The sequence below is a fragment of the Salmo trutta genome, chromosome 17 (assembly GCF_901001165.1).
Source record: "Salmo trutta chromosome 17, fSalTru1.1, whole genome shotgun sequence".
Lineage (NCBI taxonomy): Eukaryota > Metazoa > Chordata > Actinopteri > Salmoniformes > Salmonidae > Salmo > Salmo trutta.
In genome coordinates this window covers 17,022,844-17,045,360 of record NC_042973.1, presented here as the reverse complement: position 1 = coordinate 17,045,360, position 22,517 = coordinate 17,022,844, and the positions used below count along the sequence as shown (strand labels likewise).

Below are 22,517 nucleotides of genomic sequence, written 5' to 3'. Positions count from 1 at the left end.
AGGTGCAGGAAATTGCCTTAATCTAGTCATCGGCGGCAGAACAGACGATTTCTCCAACTTGCCGGCTCAGGGATATGAACCATCAACCTTTTGGTTACTGGCCCAACGCTCTTAACCGCTAAACTACCTACCACCCTAAGCTTTTTCTTTAAGTAAATCAAGATGCATGAATGTATACTGTAGCCATTTAGAGGGTGTCTGTGTGTTTTTGGTATTACTATCCTTGTGGGGACCAGAAGTCCTCACAAGGATAGTCAAACAAGGAAAATTCAGATAAGTGGGGACATTTCGCTGGTCCCCACCATAGACATTAAAACCAGTCGATAGTGATAGCGCTGACGTCATCCAAGTATTCCTATGGAAAACTCCCAATACGCTTGAATTTCAAGCACGCCATATTGCTGAATGGGGCTGAAAAAGCATTGAACGTTGAATATCACATGGAGCATGATCAAGCTATTAATTACACTTTGGATGGTGTATCAATACACCCAGTCACTACAAAGATACAGACGTCCTTCCTAACTCAGTTGCTGGAGAGGAAGGAAACCGCTCATGAGGCCAATGGTGACTTTAAAACAGTTGCAGTTTAATGGCTGTGATAGGAGAAAATTGAGGATGGATCAACAACATTGTAGTGACTCCATAATGACAGTGAAAAAAAGGAAGCCTATACAGAATAAAAATATTCCAAAAGGGGAAGTTGTACAACTGAAATGTGTCTTCCGCATTTAACCCAACCCCTCTGAATCAGAGGTGATGGGGGCTGCCTTAATCGACATCCATGTCTTCGGCGCCTGGGGAACAGTGGGTTAACTGCCTTGCTCAGGGGCGGAATGACAGATTTTTACCTTGTCAGCTCGAGGATTCGATCCAGCAACCTTTCGGTTACTGGCCCAACGCTCTAACCACTAGGCTACCTGCCGCCCTGTTTTTTTTAGGATAAAAAAATGTATGGAATAAAGCTAAGCACAGGCAAAATCCTACAGGAAAACCTGGTTCAATCTGCTTTCCAACAGACACAGAGACAAATTCACCTTCGGGAGAACAATAACCTAAAACACAATGCCAAATATACACTGGAGTTGCTTACCAAGATGACATTGAACATCCCTGAGTTACCTAGTTCAAAATATATGGCAAGACTTTAAAATGGCTGTCTAGCAATGATCAACAACAAACTTGACAGAGCTTGAAGAATTTTTAAAAGAATAATGTATAAGAATTGTTCAATCCAGGTGTACAAAGCTCTTAGAGACGTACCCAGAAAGACTCACAATTGTAATTGCAGCCAAAGGTGAATGTAACATGTAACTCAGGGGTGTGAATACTTATGTAAATGAGATACAATGGGCTCTAAATGTCAATTCAAATTTTATTTGTTACATGCGCTGAATACAAGTGTAGACAAATTCACTTATGTGTATTAAAGTAGTAGAAAGTTAAGTATTTGGTCCCATATTTCTAGCACACAATAACTACATTAAGCCTGTGACTGTACACACTTGTTGGATGCATTTGCAGTTTGTTTTGGTTGTGTTTCAGATTATTTTGTGCCCAATAGAAATAAATGGTAAATAATGTATTGTGCCATTTTGGAGTATCTTTTACTGTAAATAAGAATATAATGTTTCTAAACACTTCTACATTAATATGGATGCTACCATGATTCCGGATTATACTTATGCCTCTAACTTTCTCAGTCATCATTATTCACAATTTATTCAGGATTATCTGTAATCATGGTGAATTTGTCCCAACATTTTTGGACCCCTAAAATGGTGGACTATGTACAAAAAGTGCTGTAATTTCTAAACAATTCACCCGATATGGATGAAAATACCCTCAAATTAAAGCTGACAGTCTGCACTTTAACCTCAGTCATTGCATCCTTTCAAATCCAAAGTGCTGGAGTACAGAGCCAAAATAACAGAACATGTGTCACTGTTCCAATACTTTTGGAGCTCACTGTATTTCTGTACTTAACTTTCAATACATTTGCAAAAATGTCTAAAAACATGTTTTCACTTTGTCATTATGGGGTAGTGTGTAGATGGGTGAAAGTAAAAAAAAAAAAAAAAATGTTATCCATTTTTAATTCAGGCTTAACAACAAAATGTAGAATAAGTTAAGGTATGAACACTTTCTGAAGGCACTACAAAGTTTTGTTTTTGTACAGTTAGTTCTGATGGCTGGAGTTTATTTGTTGCGAAGATGATTTTATCAGACAGTGATTCTGCCATAGAGAAAGCCATGTCTACATTTCACTGCTGTTTATAGTATGGAGTCATAGTGAGTGTGCATAAAGGCTCATTGATGATCTAAGAAAGATGTATACTGCATGTCCCCTTCGCAAAATCAGCCAATGTTCAGCCTCTTTATGAGCCACTACCATTAGATCCAGCCCTGACCAGCCTTGTGGGTTCAGGCTCACTTCGGGCCACCTGTCCCGGGTTACTGTCTATCTCCAGGCAGCTCTAAACAAAGAACAATAGTTATTTGAATAGGATTATTGAGGTGACCTCAGCAGGCAGGGCCAGGGCTGTGTTTGGTCAGCTCTCTCTCTATCTTCTCCTGTAGTTTATGAAAGGAGGGCCTTTTCTTGGGCTCGGCCTCCCAGCAGCCCCTCATCAGGGCGTAGACAGTGGGGGGGCACTCCTCTGGAGCCTCCATACGGTAACCCTGCTCCACCCGCTCCTTCACCTCCTTCACAGACTGAGGGAGACCAGGAAGGAGATAGAATAGGAGAAAGACAGAAAAAGAGATGGCGCATGAGATAATGCCACCCCCTTTTAATGGGTCGGTTCACTTTTTAGTGGACATAAAATAAAAGGTCAAACGTTCAGCCTACATACTGTATCTGTATGTTAATCACCTGGATTAAACAAGTACAGTACAACTCACTCATTCTAATTATATGGTTAGACACTAAGCATGCTTTAAGTCATTCTAGCTGATCCCCCCAGGCTGTCCCTATATCCCCCCGACCTACCAGGCAAACAGGGACAGGGCTAGATGGGTACAAAGGATTGACAGTGAGACTGTGTGTCACAGGAGAGTGTAAGTACCATAATCTCCCCCCCCCCCCCCCCATGTACAAACACAAAATTACGCACAAAGGAACACAAGTACACACTCTCTCTCTCTCTCTCCCCCTCACATCCCCACCACACCCCTTCGCTCTTCTTTTTGGCTGGCTGCCTTCAGGAGCTGTTGCCTTAGAAACGCGGCCTACAAGCACTAATCTTGGTTTATCTCTGCTGTTATTACCTGGTTAGTGCCATTGCTTTGATTCTCTGCTTTACATACCTGTGGGGGAAGTAACAGACTCTCTACAAACAGATACAGCATGGAAAAAAGGGATTTTAAGTATGGAGTAAATTAATAAATACACATGCCCTTCCGTTTCACTCCAGTTAACTGCCCTCCGATTTCAGCATAGTTTGTTAATCGGCGCAGCTTCACTAAGACTGAAGTGTGTCTCTTCATTTGAACACATATCGTGATAATGAGTGCCAATGAAAATATAGTGCTATATAAACAGAGGTCTGGGCCAGATTACAGTATGTGACTGCATCTGACACCATGGGAAAGAAATAAAACCTACTCATGGGGTCCTCTACTGGTACAACATCATGACTACACATAGAAGAACCACATCTTATGAATGCTCTAATTTCCCCCGACTCCTATTCAGGACAGATCAAATGAGTCCGGGGAAAATCCATGTCCTGACGCACTAACCTGCCTTTAATCTTAGGGGAAGTTTCCTTAGTTTCAGTAGCATAAGTCTATCAGTGGATAAAGCACTGCTGACGTAAACTGATTAACGGCCCATAGAGGGGTAAGGGTCAAACAAAACCCATTATCCATGACCTGCCCTAATAGGTCAGGCTTTTTATGTAACCTGAGATTATGGTCATTTGGAGAGATGCACTGGTGCCAGGATGTCAATGGTGTTTTCAGTTAGTAAAAACTACTGGGTTGCCACTGATCAGCGGTCAGATAAGGGCACTGGACGCTGTAGCAGGCATCCTGAGGACAGCGTCAGTAAGCTTTACTGTACTGTGGCTCACCTGTCCCGGGCAAAGACCTCGAACACCTGCTGAGAACAGAGGATCTTGCAGCTTCCATGAAGGAAAGAGAGCTATGGCATGCTATCATTCAGCGCATTGCACCACCATAATAAGCAAGTGAGCAACTGGGTCAGACTGCCTTGATAAGATTTTTCAAAGCAGCCGTTCATATTTTTGTCACACACTCATTTTTGTTGCATTGTTGTGCCATTAACTCAGAACTATACATCACTGTTTATAAAGATCAGTAAAGTCAGGACTCACCATCTTGGGGTAGGGCTGTCGACCGTAGGAGAACGTCTCCCAGAGGAGAACACCATAGCTCCATACGTCTGACCGCGTGGAGAATTTCTGCAGGACAATCACACATGACCACAAAAGCAATTCAATACCAAATGACAAAATTCCACTGATGGCTGCTCGACATGATAGTTACTGTGTAATAGCCACATAGGCTTGGCAGGCTAAAAAACTCCCAACCTCATAGTTCACATACAATTCACGAGTTACACATGAGTTTCCCATACTGTTAAGTCTGTAAAGTGGGTGTCAGTAACCGAAAGTTAGAATCCCTTAGCCGACAAGGGGACAAATCTGTCGATATGCCCTTGAGCAAGGCACTTAGCCCTAATTTCTCCCACACTCCGAAGGTGTCTCAGGGGGAGTTGGGATATGCAAAAAAAACGTTTCCAATGTATTAATACACACTTGTGAAATAGGACAGATAAGCACCCACCTAAATCATATTTTATTATAAACATGTCTGTACTGTAAGCATGATAAATGCTAGATGTTAGAGGTAAACATGATCCTACCTCTTTCTTCAGGGCCTCAGGGGCTGTCCATTTGACTGGTAGTTTAGCGTTGTCCGAGGCCTTGCAGTCCACCTTGGTCAACCCAAAGTCACTGACTTTGGCCACGCCTTCGTTGGAGACCAGGATGTTACGGGCCGCTAGGTCTCTGTGAACCAACCTCTTAGACTCCAGGTACTCCATGCCCTCGCACACATCTCTGAACACACACATACACACACTCTTACTGAAATACACAGAAATGCACAGCTTCTAATAAAGACTCTCTTAAAAACGAGGCTTTCAATAAAGTTGGTCATGTGGCAGTGTTTTAATGTTTAACATATAAAGTTATATTTAAATTATATACTCCGAGTCAATATTCATGTCATAAGAAGCAATTCCCTACAACCACGCCCACAAATTAGGTGAAGCACATTCTTTCCCATTGACCGCCATTGTAAAAGAGCCAACTTCGCCGTCAATGTTTAGTTACATTGCTTTCGGAAAGTATTCAGACCCCTTGACTTTTTCCACATTTTGTTACGTTAACAGCCTTATTCTAAAATGTATTAAATTGTTGTTTTTCCTCATCAATATACACACACAATACCACATAATGACAAAGCAAAACTTTTTCTTTTTTTTATGTTTGCAAAAGTATTACAAATATAAAACTGAAATATCACATTTACATAAGTATTCATGTAAATATGACATTTACATAAGTAAGGTATTTCATTTTTTTTATATACATTTGCAAGAATTTCTAAAAACCTGTTTTCACTTTGTCATTATGGGGTATTGTGTGTAGATTGATAAGAAAATAAAAATATTTAATACATTTTAGAATAAGGCTGTAACATAACAAAATGTGGAAAAAGTCAAGGGGTCAGAATGCTTTCAGAATGATCTGTATACAGAAGTAACAAAACATGCTGAAAAGCTGCTGTGTTGTTCAATGTACATGTAACCAGGTCAAAAATCCAATCCTACGGTTGCCTCGGGAGCAGGTAATACTGAAAAGTAATCTTTAGACATGCTGCACTTTTCTTAAATGTAATTTTGTAATTGACTAAAACAAGCCGATAACAAGAGAATTGTGTTTGAAAAATGTCCGGTTTTTGCTGTGGGCCAATGGGGTAACCTAGGTTCATTTCCCCACAGGCGGGTGGGGCCACGAAGTTCTATCAAATACCGCCTGGGACTGTGGTGGGGCCTCACAGTGCAAAACGTAGTAGCTGGCCAGTGCTAATGACAAAACGGCCCCTCGTCCGGAGGAAGTTCACCAGATTACCCTGCAACACACAAATAATACAGTTGGATAACAGTTGTGTAATCTAAATTAGATTTGAGTAGAGAGTCCTAATTGTTTGTTTGTTACAGATAATTGTTTTGCATCAACAAGCTGTTAGGGCTTGTCTCCTGGACTGAGATTAAGTCTACTCCTAGTCTGTTAGTTAGTCTTTATTGACTGTGATGACAGATTGACGGTACTGAAGTCACGGCAGCAGAACCTTGGCCATGAGCTCTGTGACGATGTGCAGTCCATTGTCTACGATCACCCCCAGCAACCGCACCAGGTTCTTATGCTGCAGTTTCCTAGTGGAAAGTTCGTAATCAGATCAAAAACAGATCAAAACAATAAAATGAAAAAAAGAAAGAAAGGAACAAAGGTCAGAGTCGTTACTCCATTTAATGAAGTTAATTAAGAAACTGTGTCGCCACTCTCGACTCACGTCATAACAGTGGTCTCCTCTAAGAATGCCTGTGCCGTTACATCACATTTAATGTTCTTTACTGCCACCTTCTGGCCAATGTAGTCTCCTTCAAATACCGCTAGGGGACAACAAAACAAGACCAAATTAAATCTGTAACAGAATCAGGGTTCAATTCAAGGTTACAATGGTTTACCGGCTTATTTAAAAAAAAAAACTCCACCAAAACAACTGAGGAAATTGCAGCCTCACCTCCAAACTCCCCCTCTCCGATACTCTCGCCCAAGGTCAGCTTCCTGATGTCCAGCAGCCATCCCGCTGTGACACACACAGATACCAATCTAAAACGGTATCTTTTTTTCTCTCTCTCACTTCTAAAGAAACAGGTAGCTTCTATATTTATCACTCTCATTTCTAAAGAAAGTCACATTAACACCCCACCACCACATCCTCCCACATACAGAATACCCTTATACCCTTCATCCCTCTCATCCAGGAAGGCACTGATCTCCGAGCCTTAAGGAGGCCAACTCTGACACATCATGAGAGTGTAAAGACTAAGCCCTTACTTTTAGACAGCTCCAACTCAGCTGACTTGGTGCCCTCCTTATCTTTGGGCTTCAGAAGTTTGGTGGCAATAGCTCCCTTGTGCTTGGAGTGGAACTGCAAATATAGCCATTATTATTATTTGTATTAACCTTTATTTATACAGCGTGGGTCACCATTGAGACCAGGGTCTCATTTACAAGGGGGGCCCTGTGAACATGACTATACACAATAAAATGTAACACAACATAATCTAAAATAACAATACCAATACAACAACAATAATGAAATCAAACAGAACTCTCACATATCACCTCCCTTAAAACTTGATCTAAACGTTCCAATGGAGACCAGCGAGTCTAGCTTCAAGGTGGCCTGAAGGCTATTCCATGAGCTGGGGGCATAAAAACTAAAAAGCATTTTTCCCCCAACTAAATGGAGACCCACAGGACCTCCAGAAGCATCCAGTCCAGGTCAGCTTGTGACAGCTTACGGTATATTAAGAACAGAGAATGAACTATGCTGTCGTTGACACTTAAAAGGGTCAGTATGAGGCTTTGATGGTTTAGTTGGTTGCTAGAGCTGATTCCTGTATGGGCAACATACTGATTGTATGTACAGTGTTTACTGTTAGTTATTCATTCTAAAACTATAACAATTAAGTACTGTCAAAAAGAAAACAGAATGATGGTAAGGTGAACTGTACACAACAAATGTATTTTTACAAATCCAATAGTTCTGCGTGTCAGGAAGCAGCTGGATTCTCCCTTTATTTTCTCACCAAAGTCAGTCAGCGATATGAGTCAGGACTAAAGACCTCTGTGCTCCACAGATAAGGGAGTGGTGAGGCATCTTTAGCCTTTACAGTCACCCGTATCTCCAAACTCCCTAATGACTGTGCTTCCAATAGCTCGGAAACTCACAGGCAAAACATAGATAAACCTTAAAAGGTCTGCTGAGACCCTTCTTTTAAACTGTAAGCAATTAATGACAGTTCCTTTCTATGGGTGACAATTTGCCGTGGTTAGGTTCAAATAAAATTCGGAGTGATTATTTTTCCATATAGAGGCTGATTATGAACATTAGCTCCTCAGTATAAAGATGTAGGCAAGACATTTGTATGGAAATTCTGTATTTTCATACACTCCCCTTTTAAATGTGACTCTACTATACTACCCTACCAAGCAAAAAGGCAGTAACTGCTCATTTGGTCAAAAATGAGTTAATGTCATTTTTGCAACATTAAATATATGTGCCCCCCCCCAACCCCTCTTTCTGTTTACCATATATGCACAGTCACTTTAACTATACATTCATGTACATACTACCTCAATTAGCCCGACTAACCGGTGCTCCCCCACATTGGCTAACCGGGCTATCTGCATAGTGTCCCACCACCCGCCAACCCCTCTTTTTAAGCTACTGCTACTCTCTGTTCATCATATATGCATAGTCACCTTAACCATATCTACATGTACATACTACCTCAAATCAGCCCGACTAACCGGTGCCTGTATATAGCCTCACTACTGTTATAGCCTCGCTACTGTATATAGCCTCACTACTGTTATAGCCTTGCTACTGTTATTTTTCAACTTAAAAATTACACTGTTGGTTAGAGCCTGTAAGTAAGCATTTCACTGTAAGGTTGTATTCGGCGCACGTGACAAATAAACTTTGATTTGGACAAGTATCCTGCCTCTATTATATTGTGTTTTGAAGAAAATGTGTGTCATGTTAGCAGTAACTGCATAAAGTTACTGTGAAACCAAGGTAAATAAAAGCCATTTTTCTCAGTTTCACGCTATGAGCAGTTACTGCCTTTTTGCTTGGTAGGGCAGTGTATACTCTAGCATTTTTTATTTGAGATCAAATGTTTACTATGAGGCCGATGTGAGTAAGAACTTTAAAACAGGTTAAACACATTCGTAAGGCTGTGGGGCCAGAATGAATACCAGGGCGCTTAATCAGAGCATGCGCTGACCAGCTGGCAAGTGTGTTCACTGACATTTTCAACCTATCCCTAACCCGGTCTGTAATACCAACTTGTTTCAAGCAGACCAGCATAGTCCTCCTGCCCAAGAATGCCAAGGTAACCTGCCTATAGTAAATTAATATCACCCTGTAGCATTCACATCTGTAATCATGAAATGCTTTGAAAGGCTGGTCACGGCTCACATCAACACCATCATCCCAGACACCCTGGGCCCACTCTAATTCGCATACTGTCGTAACAGATAGAATAGAATAAAACTTTATTGTCCATCCAGGATGGACATTTTTCTTTGGCATCACCTTCATTAAAAAAAAAAAAAAAAATCACATACACATTCCTTCTCACATCATACACATTTAAACCAGTCAGTCCATCATGTTGCATACACTAACAACATAGAGGACATTAATACATTCACTCACAAACAACCACTGTCCCAAATGCACTAGATACAATTGACTTTGTATTTAGTAGTCCAAAAGCACAAGGAACGAATGAATGTTTGAACACGTTCTTCTTGGCCATGGGCATTCTGAAGCACCAGCCAGGGGGAAGCCACAGATGACGCAATCTCTTTTGCATTCCACACTGCCCTCACCCACTCGGACAAAAGGAATACCTACGTAAGAATGCTGCTCATTGACTAAGGCTCAGCATTCAACACCATAGTCCCCTCCAAGTTCATCAACAAGCTCAGGACCCTGGGACTGAACACCTTTGTCTTCAACTCGATCCTGGACTTCCTGAGGGGCCGCCCCCAGGCGGTGAGGGTAGGCAACAACACATCCGCCACGCTGACCATCAACACGGCGGCCCCTCAGGGGTGTGTGCTTAGTCCACTCCTGTACTCCCTTTTCACCCACGACTGCTTGGCCACGCACGACTCAAACACGATCATCAAGTTTGAGACGACACGACGATGGTAGGACTGATCACTGACAATGATGAGGCAGCCTATAGGGAGGAGATCAGTAACCTGGCAGTGTGGTGCCAGAACAACAACCTCTTCCTCAACATCAGCAAGACATGCCGCTGATTGTGGACTACAGGAAACAGAGTGGCATACACGCCCCCATCCACATCGATGGGGCTGTAGTGGAGCGGATTGAGAGCTTCATGTTCCTCGGTGTCCACATCACTAAGGAATTAACATGGTCCACACACACCCACACAGTTGTGAAGAGGGCACAACAACGCCTCTTCCACCTCAGGAGGATGAAAAGATTTTGCATGGTCCTCAGATCCTCAAAAAGTTATATGCACTGCACCATTGAGAGCATATTGACCGGCTGCATCACCACTAGGTACGGCAACGGTAAGGCACCCGCTACAGAGGGTGGTGAGTACAGCCCAGTACATCACTGGGGCCGAATGTCCTACCATCCAGGACCTCTATACCAGGTGGTGTCAGAGGAAGGCCCAAAAAATTGTCAAAGACTCCAGCCACCCAAGCCATAGACTGTTCTCTCTGCCAAGTCTGGAACCAACAAGACCCTGAACAGCTTCTGCCCCCAAGCCATTAGACTGCTAAACAGCTCATCAAATGGCTACCCAAACTACCTGCAATGACCCTTTTTTGCACAGACTCTATGCACACACACACACACACACACTGGACTCTACCCACACACACACAAAACATGCGCACACATGCATACTGACGCCACACACACACACACACACACACACACACTCACCACATACGCTGCTGCTACTGTCTATTACCTATCCTGTTGTCTAGTCACTTTACCCTACCTAAACTGAGTATGCAAAACATTAAGGACACCTGCTCTTTCCATGACATAGACTGAAAGTTATGAACCATAATTGATGTCACTTCTTAAATCCACTTTAAATCAGTGTAGATGAAGGGTAGGAGAGAGGTTAAAGAAGGATTTTTAAGCCTTGAGACATGGATTATGTGTGTGTGCCATTCAGAGGGTGAATGGGAAAGACAAAAGATTTAAGTATCTTTGAACGGGGTATGATAGTAGGTGCCAGGCGCACCGGTTTGTGTCGAAAACTGCAACGCTGCTGGGTTTTTCATGCTCAACAGTTTCCTGTGTGTATCAAGAATGGTCCACCACCCAAAAAACATCCAGCCAACTTGACACAACTGTGGGAATCATAAGAGTCAACATGGGCCAGCATTCCTATGGAATGCTTTTGACACCTTGTAGAGTCCATTCTGAGGGCAAAAAAGGGGGGAGCAACTAAATATTAGGAAGGTGTTCCTAATGTTTGGTATACTCATTGTATATGTACATAGCTACCTCAATTACCTGGTAGCCCTGCACATCGACTCGATACTGGTACTCACTGTATATACAGTTGAAGTCGGAAGTTTACATACACTTAGGTAAGGAGTCATTAAAACTCATTTTTCAACCACTCCACAAATGTCTTGTTTACAAACTATAGTTTTGGCAAGTCGGTTAGGATATCTACTTTGTGGATGACACAAGTAATTTTTCCAACAATTGTTTACAGACAGATTATTTCACTTATAATTCACTGTATCACAATTCCAGTGGGTCAGAAGCTTACATACACTAAATTGACTGTGCCTTTAAACAGCTAAGAAAAATCCAGAACATTATGTCATGGAGTTAGAAGGTTCTAATAGGCTAATTGACATCATTTGAGTCAATTGGAGGTGTTTCTGTGGATGCATTTCAAGGCCTACCTTCAAACTCATTGCCTTTTTGCCTGACACCATAGGAAAGTCAAAAGAAATCAGCCAAGAAATTGTAGACCTCGACAAGTCTGGCTCATCCTTGGGAGCAATTTCCAGACGCCTGAAGGTACCATGTTCATCTGTACAAACAATAGTACGCAAGTATAAACACCATGGGGCCACGCAGCCGTCATACCACTCAGGAAGGAGACGTGTTCTGTCTCCTAGAGATCAATGTACTTTGGTGTGAAAAGTGCAAATCAATCCCAGAACAACAGCAAAGGACCTTGTGAAGATGCTGGAGGAAACAGGTACAAAAGTATCTATATCCACAGTAAAATGAGTCCTATATCGACATAACCTGAAAGGCCACTCAGCAAGGAAGAAGCCACTGCTCCAAAACCGCCATAAAAAAGCCACACTGGTTTGCAACTGCACATGGGGACAAAGATCGTACTTTTTGGAGAATAGTCCTCTGGTCTGATGAAACAAAAATAGAACTGTTTGGCCATAATGACGATCGTTATGTTTGGAGGAAAAAGGGGGAGACTTGCAAGCCGAAAAACACCATCCCAACCATGAAGCACGGAGGTGGCAGCATCATGTTGTGGGGGTGCTTTGCTGCAGGAGGGACTGATGCACTTCACAAAATAGATGGCATCATGAGGAGGAAAATGATGTGGATAAATTGAAACAACATCTAAAGACATCAGTCAGGAACTTAAAGCTTGGTCGCAAATGGGTCTTCCAAATGGACAATGACCCCAAGCATACTTCCAAAGTTGTGACAAAATGGCTTAAGGATAACAAAGTCAAGGTATTGGAGTGGCCATCACCAAGCCTTGACCTCAATCCTATAGAACATTTGTGGGCAGAACTGAAAAAGTGTGTGCGAACAAGAAGGCCTACATGCCTGTCTCAGTTACACCAGCTCTGTCAGGAGGAATGGGCCAAAATTCACCCAACTTATTGTGGGAAGCTTGTGGAAGGCTACCTGTAACGTTTGACCCAAGTTAAACAATATGAAGGCAATGCTACCAAATACTAATTGACCCACTGGGAATGTGATGGGAATGTGATGAAAGAAATAAAAGCTGAAATAAATAATTCTCTCTACTATTATTCTGACATTTCACATTCTTAAAATAAGGTGGTGATCCTAACTGGCCTAAAGACAGGGAATTTTTACTAGGATTAAATGTCAGGAATTGTGAAAAACGGAGTTTAAATGTATTTGGTGTGTGTAAACTTCTGACTTCAACTGCAGCCATGTTATTTTTACTCGTTATTGTTATTCAATCTGCATTGTTGGAAAAGGACCCGTAAGTAACCATTAAACTGTTGTTTACGAAGCATGTGACAAATACAATTTGATAGTACAGAATGTCACCTTTGTGGGTATTTTTATATATAGCCGTTTTACCTTTTAGAAATGAAAGCACTCCATGTATCTAGTCCCCCCCATTTGAAGAAATCTTAAATATTTGGACAAATTCACTTATAGTGTATTATGGTAGAAAAAAGTTTAGTAATTGTTCCCATATTCCTAGCACTCATTGACTACATCAAGCATGTGACTCTACAAACGAAATAACAAATCTATCTCCGCCTCACCTCTATCATGTCTATGAGGTTGTAGAAGTACTGGGTGTTGTCGATGGTCAGTTTGCTGTGCTGGTACATGACTCGGTAGTGGATGACCTGGCTGGAGTAGCCGACACAGAGCACATAGTCACCAGGGTGGCGGATGGACTCCCGCACCAGGAACAGGCCATCCTCTACAGGCCGCAGCTTGGACACCGCCTCGGGACCTGAGATCTTCCCATGGAACCAGCTAACATGGACAAAAAAATTATTAGTAAAAGCAATTAATAAAGAGACATTCCACAAAGTGTATTGCACAGGGCTAAGGATTTTGTTCTGGTCAAGTCACATGTTCAGGAAATCACCTGGCCCTAGCTATATAAAGCCCTCTTAGGCCTCACTCCCCCCCCATCTGAGATATTTACTGCAGCCCTCATTCTCCACATATAACACCCATTCTGCCAATCATATTCTGTTAAAGGTCCCCAAAGCGCACACATCCCTGGGTCGCACGTCTTTTCAGTTCGCTGCAGCTAGCGACTGGAACGAGCTACAACAAACACTCAAACTGGACCGTTTTATCTCAATCTCTTCATTCAAAGACTCAATCATTGTCACTCTTACTGACAGTTATGGCTGCTTTGCATGATGTATTGTTGTCTCTACCTTCTTGCCCATTGTGCTATTGTCTGTGCCCAATAATGTTTGTACCATGTTTTGTGCTGCAACCATGTTGTGCTGCTGCCATGTTGTGTTGCTACCATGTTGTTGTCATGTTGTGTTGCTACCATGCTGTGTTGTTGTCATAGGTCTCTCTTTATGTAGTGTTTTCTCTCTACTCGTGATGTGTTTTGTCCTGTATTTAAAATATATATATATATATATATTAATCCCAGTCCCCGCAGGAGGCCTTTTGCCAGGCCGTTATTATAAATAAGAATTTGTTCTTAACTGACTTGCCTTGTTGAATAAAGGTTAAATATTTTTTTATATAGCGCTAAGCTTACATAACTGGAAAAAAATTCCCCATCTCAATTATATTATAAACTGCTAGTACAAAAAAAAATGGCACTATGAGGAAGTGTACATATCAGTCCTTCAGTAGAAGACAGTGTGGATATTATGGAGAAGAACAAAAAGGGAAACAGAAAAAAACACAAATGACTAAATTGCACAATATACATGGTGGTCAGTCATATGACTGGGGATAAAGGAAAAATAATGAAATACAGACTGATAGCCTTAAATAGACTTACGGCATGAGACTGAGACTGGGGTCGACACGAATGGCCTCTCGCTCTCGCATGTTGGTGGCAGAGATGAGTCCTTCCTCTCCTGTGGTGTTGTGTCTGGCCTTGTAATGTTCTTTCCCCTAGAAAACAGCACCAGAACAGCTTTCAGTAGAATCATGCAAATGGATACATTTTTTTTTATCTCAGTTCAGCTCAATTATATTTATAGAACCCCCACCAAAGCAGACAACGCACAAAGATCACGGGCAAGTTTTTATTTTAGAAAAGTACATTGTAAATTGTGTGCTTACATTTGTATACGATCACATATCTCTCTCTATTATGCATGGGAATACTTTGGAACAGATTACTTAAATAAAAATATCATGGAGCTTATTTGCTGGTGTTTTTACAGTCTTTTTTTGCTCAGAAAACTTGTGGGGCAAAATAAAAATCGCCTGCGCGCCAAATTCGGCCTGTTGCCGCAAGTTAGGGAACCATGCTATAAATCATTACGTACCGTTCCTGTTCTCATAATAGTGAGAATGTCTCCTTTGCGATAGGCCAGTTCACCAGTTTTGGGCTGGCTGTGGTCACTCTTGGCAACACATTGTGTGCCGAACACCAAACACTTCTGTAAGGGAGAGGTCAGAAATGCAAAGGCCTGTGACAGAACTTTGACATTTACAGCATCGGTTGGTTCAAAATTCTAAAATTAGGACATTTTTCTGAAATGTGTACACTACATTTAACAAATATTATAAACTGGGTGGTTTGAGCCCTGAATGCTGATTGGCTGACAGCCGTGGTATATCAGACCGTATACCACGTGTATGACAAAACATGTATTTTTACTGCCCCAATTACATTGGTAACCAGTTTATAATAGCAATAAGGCACCTCGGGAGTTTGTAGTTTAAGGCCAATATACAGTACCACAGCTAAGGGCTGTGTCCAGGCAATACGTGATACCTCGTACTTAAGAATAGCCCCTAGCCGTGGTATATTGGTCATATACCACACCCCCTCGTGCCTTATTGCTTAATTATAGTTCAGACACTGGTGATTGTACATTATGAATTACGATAAGTTATTTCTCAGGCGGTAATGAATCACACTACTAATAGATAAACAAGCTAGTGGCCTGACAGAAAGATGGCTTTTATCTCCCAGTAAGTCACCCTGTAGTGACCGGAACATGGAATGGATACATACCGTTGCCATCCTCAAGATTGGAATATGCCTGGGTGGATGTAAATTCAGAAGTAAAGAGAACACCTGTTTAAGGAGAGCACATTATGCAAAACATCATATGGAAAACTTTCATCACAAGTCTAGCAATAATAGTAGGCTAAATAAACAATATGTTATTTAAGAGTAACAGTAGCCTCCCACTGGGCAAAAACTGGTTGAATGAACGTTGTTTCCACGTCATAATTATATTTTTTTTTGTATCGTGATGACCTTGAATCAACGTGGAAAACTGACTGGATTTGCAAAAGGTCATCAACTTAAGAGCATTTTGTATTTTTTTAAATCTAAATGCAGTGTCTCATGGTGACATTTTTTTGCAGTGGTGGAAAAAGCACCCAATTGTCATACTTGAGTAAAAGATACCTTAATATAAAAATACTCAAGTAAAAGTCACCCAGTAAAATACTACTTGAGAAAAGTCTAAACGTATTTGGTGTTAAATATACTTAAGTATCAAAAGTATCAATCATTTCAAATTCCCTATATTAAGCAAACCAGACGGCACCATTTTCTTGTTTTATTATTTACGGCTAACTAAGGGCACACTCCAACACTCAGGCATCATTTACAAACGAAGCATTTGTGCTTAATGAGTCCGCAAGATCAGAGGCAATAGATGACCAGGGATATTCTCTTGATAAGTGCATGAATTTGACAATTTTCCTGTCCTGCTAGCCATTCAAAATGTAACGAGTACTTTTGGATGTCAGGGAAATTGTATGGAGTAAAAAGTACATTATTTTCTTTAGGAATGAAACGTTAGTGAAGTAAAAGTATTTGTCAAAAATATAAATAGTAAAAGTACAGATACCCCAAAAAACGAGTTAAATAAAAATACTTTAAAGTACTACTTAAGTACTCTTCACTACTGATTTCTTGTTAATTTCACGTAGTTGACAACTCAACCAAAACTAGACATTGAAGAGACGTCTGTGCGGTGGGCTACCACTGCTCCTTTCCCCGTCATTAAAATATATACATTCCTGAAAAAATAAACCCTTTTTGAAGGATCAGTTCAATATAAGTATTCAAAGAAAAGGAAAAAAACAAAGTAGGCAACAGCATTAACAGACGACTGAGGGTGGGGCATCATATACCTGTGGCTCAGCAATGTAGCAAAATGTTGCCTAATGTGGTCCAAGGACATATGTGATAAGAGCGCTAAGAGGATACAGGTATTTGGTGACCAGTCAATAGACACATGAACTAACACTATTTCCTGACAATGAGAAGACCGTTGAAGCCATAACACAGCTGAAACTGTCACTTACCTATAACGCTGCATTTGTACGACTTGTTACGTTTGTCATTGCCGTTTCGAGTGGGTAACCAATTGCTGCGATTCATTACAGGCTATTCCGTAAAAAAGGAACTCGAGGTCGAGATAACTGCTTACTTCTTCCTTAGAAGGTCAGACGTCGGGAACTGAAAAGGTTAAGCAGACGCATCTTCGAATACTAGACAGCGCGTAATACGCTATTATTCATCATCACTCACAATAGCCCATCTCATCGCCCCCTTTCCAATCATGAATATTCAATACGCCAGAGGGGTGTGCTAGGATATGTGGAAGCCCTGACATTTTTTTTTCAGTGACATGGCTGGCAACATATTTTAAAAAGGTCCGTGGGGCGCCAGTTCTGTCAACAACAAAAAAAACAATTATTCATTCACACAATGAGAAAAGTATATCTACATGAGTTAAGTCTTTAATATTCATCCTTGGTTTTAGGCAGCACCACAAAAGACGTTCAAATAATATTACAGCAACTTTACCTCTCCTTTTAACAAAACAAAGTTGATTGCAACATGATCCAAAGACAAAAAGTTAAGTAAAATAGGTATTGTGAAGCTGCTCTTTGAAAATAAAATCAAAAGCCTTTTTTTTTTTTTTACAAAAACCTTAATACAAAGATATCTGCATTTTTCATCATTTCCTCACAATGATAAGATGTTCAAAATATTGCATGATACAGTATTGATTTATTACAATGTTCCCCTTTTAGAACTATCAGTCCATATATATTGGCATATATCACTCCTCCTCGCCTCTCCACCTGATGTGTGGTGAGCATTCTGGCACAAATCAGTTACTGTGCATCACCCAAGTGGGTGTCACACATTGGTTGTGGATGAGGTGAGCTTCCCCCTAACTACAGATGAAGTTGGAAATTTACATAAACGAGTTTTAATGACTCCAACCTAAGTGTTTCAACCACTCCACAAATTTCTTGTGAACAAACTATAGTTTTGGCAAGTCGGTTAGGACATCTACTTTGTGCATGACAAGTAATTTTTACAACAATTGTTTACAGACAGATTATTTCACTGTATCACAATTCCAGTGGGTCAGAAGTTTACATACACTAAGTTGACTGTGCCTTTAAACAGCTTGGAAAATTCCAGAAAATGTCATGGCTTTAGAAGCTTCTGATAGGCTAACATCATTTGAGTAAATTTGAGTCAATTGGAGGTGCACCAGTGGACATATTTCAAGGCCTACCTTCAAACTCAGTACCACTTTGCTTGGCATCATGGGAAAATCAAAAGATATCAGCCAAGACCTCAGAAAAAAAAAAAAAATTGTAGACCTCCACAAGTCTGGTTCTTCCTGGGGAGCAATTTCCAAAATGCCTGAAGGTACCACGTTCATCTGTACAAACAATAGTACGCAAGTATAAACACCATGGGACCATGCAGCCGTCACACGGCTCAAGAAGGAGACGCATTCTGTATCCTAGAGATGAATGTACTTTGGTGTGAAAAGTTCAAATCAACAGCAAAGGACCTTGTGAAGATGCTGGAGGAAACAGGTAAAAGTATCTATATCCACAGTAAAACGAGTCCTATATCGACATAACCTGAAAGGCCACTCAGCAAGGAAGAAGCCACTGTTCCAAAACCGCAATCAAAAAAGCCAGACAACGGTTTGCAACTGCACATGGGGACAAAGATCGTACTTTTTGGAGAACTGTTCTCTGGTCTGACGAACCAAAAATAGAATTGTTTGGCCATAATGACCAGCGTTATGTTTGGAGGAAAAAAGGGGAGGCTAGCAAGCCGAAGAACACCATCCCAACCGTGAAGTACGGGGGTGGCAGCATCACGTTGTGGGGGTGCTTTGCTGCACTTCACAAAATAGATGGCATCATAAGGCAGGAAAATTATGTGAATATATTGAAGCAACATCTCAAGACATCAGTCAGGAAGTTAAATCTTGGTCGCAAATGGGTCTTCAAAATGGCAATGACCCCAAGCATACTTCCAAAGTTGTGGCAAAATGGCTTAAGGACAACAAAGTCCAGTTATTGGAGTGGCCATCACAAAGCCCTGACCTCAATCCCATAGAAAATGTGTGGGCAGAACTGAAAAAGCGTGTGCAAGCGAGGAGACCTACAAACCTGACTCAGTTATACCAGCTCTGTCAGGAGGAATGGGCCAAAATTCACCCAACTTATTGTGGGAAGCTTGTGGAAGGCTACCGTAACGTTTGACCCAAGTTAAACAATATAAAGGCAATGCTACAAAATAATAATTGAGTGTATGTAAACTTCTGACCCACTGGGAATGTGATGAAAGAAATAAAAACTGAAATAAATCACTTTCTCTACTATTATTCTGACATTTCATATTCTTAAAATAAGGTGGTGATCCTAACAGGGAATTATTACAAGGATTAAATGTCAAGAATTGTGAAAAACTGAATTTAAATATATTTGGCTATGGTGTATGTAAACTTCCAACTTCAACTATATGTAAAGAGCTTTTGGATGTCTAGAAAAGCGCTATTTAAGTCCAATCAATTAATTATATGAAATCTCCAAACACTCCACAAAAGACAGATTTTTAAATGCAAAGAATATGGCTGCATAGAATAACTCATTTCATAAGAGCTTTATTCTCATAGCATGCTAGACATAGACTGTGCAACATAGGAGCTATCTGTCAACTCCTCTTACACAAAACATATTCTATAACCCAGTGATTTCCTTAAAAGCGTTTTGTGGTGCAATCAATCACATCTTCAAAAATGCAGATTTTTTTTCTTTACAGGTGTCTGACAAATTTATAGACATCTTTAGACTACACAGAGAGAGTGCTTTACAAAGCGCTGTTTTCAGTCTTTCTTTACAGCTTTAGCATTTTATTTGTCATTGCCTGCAATTTTGGCACAATGGACTGTACATTTTTAAAACTTACTTTAATGTACTTGGTTTCAAGTCTCATTAGGAAATGCGACAGAATGGTTTCGGAGGCGTGCATTGATGTGGGTTACTCGTCTGTGTTTGAACGTGGGAAGTATTTGTACTTTAACTATGCCAAAACAGTAGTTACATTCACTCACCCTTCTAGATAACTTGAAACAGTCTAACCATGTCTCAAAGTAGTCTAGCTAGCAAGTTAGCCAACTTCTTTCACCAAGTCGCTTCAGCCTCCTGGTGTGCAACTGTGGCAAAGTTGGGTTGACTTTGGATAGCCTGTCTGTGGAGCTAGTTAGGGACTGTCAATAAATTACACAATGTAAATGAGACAATAACTTCATGTTGCACACCTGTTCTCTTTAAATTCTTTCAATATTTGTATATTCATTTCTAAAATGTATAGTTGGTTTGATGTTAAGTCATTGAAATTTGGAGCTATTGATATTTTTAAATGTCCCATGTACATTGTGCAATTTACTGATGGTCCCTAACTAACCCAATAGCGATATCGAATGTCAAACCAAATTGACCATGGGCATTACGATCTGGTCCTGTGCAGCTGCGCTCTGAAGTGATGATTACTTGGGTGCTGCCAGCTGTGGGTAGGATGAAAATAAACCCAATATATGCACCTAAATGAGTAACTCCTGCAGTCTTCAGTATATGATAAATGGCCTGTACAGTAAAGGATTAAATCTTCTCTTCAATAAGAAAAGCAGGGGGAAAAGTCCTTACAGTACATACAAAACAATGTAAGGAACAGTGGTTGGTACAGGTACTGTAAATGGGAGGGCTTCAGAAGTTGAGTGGGCAAATATTCTGGAAATGGAATGATGCAATCATTTAGCCTGGTTCCAGATCAGTATGTGCTTTAGCAAACTCCTCTGATGATTGTCATGAAGCACATACAGATCTGGGACCAGGCTATCAGTCATTAACTCCTAGAAACCTCAGTAAGTCAGTCTGACGTTAAAGTCAATTTTCAGCACAATTTTAAGAGTAAATCATCTTTACCTTTCCCCTCCCATTCCCTCTAGGGGAGACAAATGTTACAACTAAGTCAGTTATATTCATATAGATTCTGCGAATTAAAAATAAACGTAAAGGATGTGACATTCTGCCAGTATAGACTACTAACCTGCTCTAGCCTGGGTGCTGATATGTTTCTGTTTTACTCTATCATTCTCATGCCAACATTAGAAGCAAAACCAGACGGCCATCCAAGCTAACACTGTCAGAGATCAAGCATCCACCTCTTCTGTATCGTCCTTCTTGTCTTTCTTGACCTCCCCCTCTCCCGTCTCGCTCCCGTCCCGCCTGCGCTTGCGGTTCCGAGCGCTGGCCTTGGACGCCGGCAGGGAGTCCATACCCAGAACCTTGTGGATCTGACGGAACGCCAGCAGTCGCAGAGCATGCTGGAATCAGAGACGAGAGGAGGATCAGTGGACTTCAAACACATTCCATTGTCACACATATCAATGGGTAAAAATCATAGACGAATGGAGTGTAATTAGAGCTAGCATAATAACTAGGGGTTTAAGTTAGATGGATATGAGTGTACAAAACCTTAAGAACACCTGCTCTTTCCATGACAGACTGACCAAGTGAATCCAGGTCAACGCTATGATCCCTTGATTGATGTCACTTGTTAAATCCACTTCAAATCAGTGTAGATGAAGGGGAGGAGACAGGTTAAAGAAAGATTTTTAAGCCTGGAGACAATTGAGACAAGGATTGTGTGTGCCATTCAGAGGGTGAATAGGCAAGACTAATGTAAGTGCCTTTGAACAGGGTATGTTAGTAGATGCCAGGCGCACCAGGTTTGTGTCAAGAACTGCAACGCTGTTGGGTTTTTCATGCTCAACAGTTTCCCATGTGTATCAAGAATGGTCCACCACCCAAAGGACATCCAGCCAACTTGACACAACTGTGGAAAGCATTGGAGTTAACATGGGCCAGCATCCCTGTGGAACGTTTGACACCTTGTAGAGTCCATGCCCTGACGAATTCAGGCTGTTCTGAGGACAAAAGCGCAAGAGGGTGCAACTCAATATTAGAAGAGATCTCAGTGAGATTGAAAGAGGAGTCTCAAAGAAACATAGGGGGTTTAAAGGTTGTGTGTGTACACACACACACACACACACACACCTTATCCATGATTTCTTCACAGAAATTCATATTCAATGTCTTCTGTACGCAGCACAGTTTCCCAGTCTAAGATGGTAGACCAACAAATGTTAAAGTTGATTATACCAATCACATGGTGAGAGTGTGGTAGTGAGCGTACCTGTGCGCTGGCAGTAATGTCTTCCCTGGCTTGTTTGGTCATGCTCCCCAGAGCATCGGTTTGGTGCTTCTCACAGGGGTCCAGCAGCCCAGGACCGTCTAAGAAAGAGGAACACAAAATCAGTACACACACTGATTTGATTAACACTTTTTTG

General features: G+C 41.1%; 2 protein-coding genes across 6 annotated transcripts in view; both read right to left on the bottom strand.

Annotated features, from left to right (window-relative positions):
- Nucleotides 1-2,168: 2,168 nt before the first annotated feature.
- On the bottom strand, nucleotides 2,169-17,408 carry matk (megakaryocyte-associated tyrosine kinase). 2 transcript variants are annotated; one of them, XM_029695924.1, is made up of 13 exons: nucleotides 17,146-17,408; nucleotides 15,836-15,863; nucleotides 15,141-15,254; nucleotides 14,645-14,760; nucleotides 13,419-13,638; nucleotides 7,155-7,248; nucleotides 6,838-6,903; nucleotides 6,607-6,706; nucleotides 6,385-6,469; nucleotides 6,092-6,165; nucleotides 4,892-5,087; nucleotides 4,341-4,427; nucleotides 2,169-2,715 (listed from the first exon to the last, which is right to left on the bottom strand). In XM_029695924.1, the coding sequence occupies exons 1-13, from the start codon at nucleotides 17,157-17,159 to the stop codon at nucleotides 2,524-2,526; spliced, it is 1,386 nt and encodes a 461-aa protein (XP_029551784.1). In that variant the 5' UTR covers nucleotides 17,160-17,408; the 3' UTR covers nucleotides 2,169-2,523. The 2 variants fall into 2 exon arrangements, with proteins under 2 accessions (XP_029551784.1, XP_029551785.1); XM_029695925.1 differs by having other exon boundaries at nucleotides 15,836-15,898; nucleotides 17,146-17,405.
- A 2,345-nt stretch (nucleotides 17,409-19,753) lies between these two features.
- The window catches only part of LOC115151736 (zinc finger RNA-binding protein-like), a 38,922-nt gene continuing 36,158 nt past the window's right edge, over nucleotides 19,754-22,517 (bottom strand). For all 4 annotated transcript variants that reach the window (XM_029695919.1, XM_029695921.1, XM_029695922.1 and 1 more), the window contains exons 18-19: nucleotides 22,364-22,461; nucleotides 19,754-21,491 (exon numbers count right to left, since the gene is read on the bottom strand). In XM_029695919.1, the coding sequence (XP_029551779.1) occupies nucleotides 21,318-21,491; nucleotides 22,364-22,461 (272 nt within the window). In that variant the 3' untranslated portion in view covers nucleotides 19,754-21,317. The remainder of the gene's footprint in view (nucleotides 21,492-22,363; nucleotides 22,462-22,517) is intronic.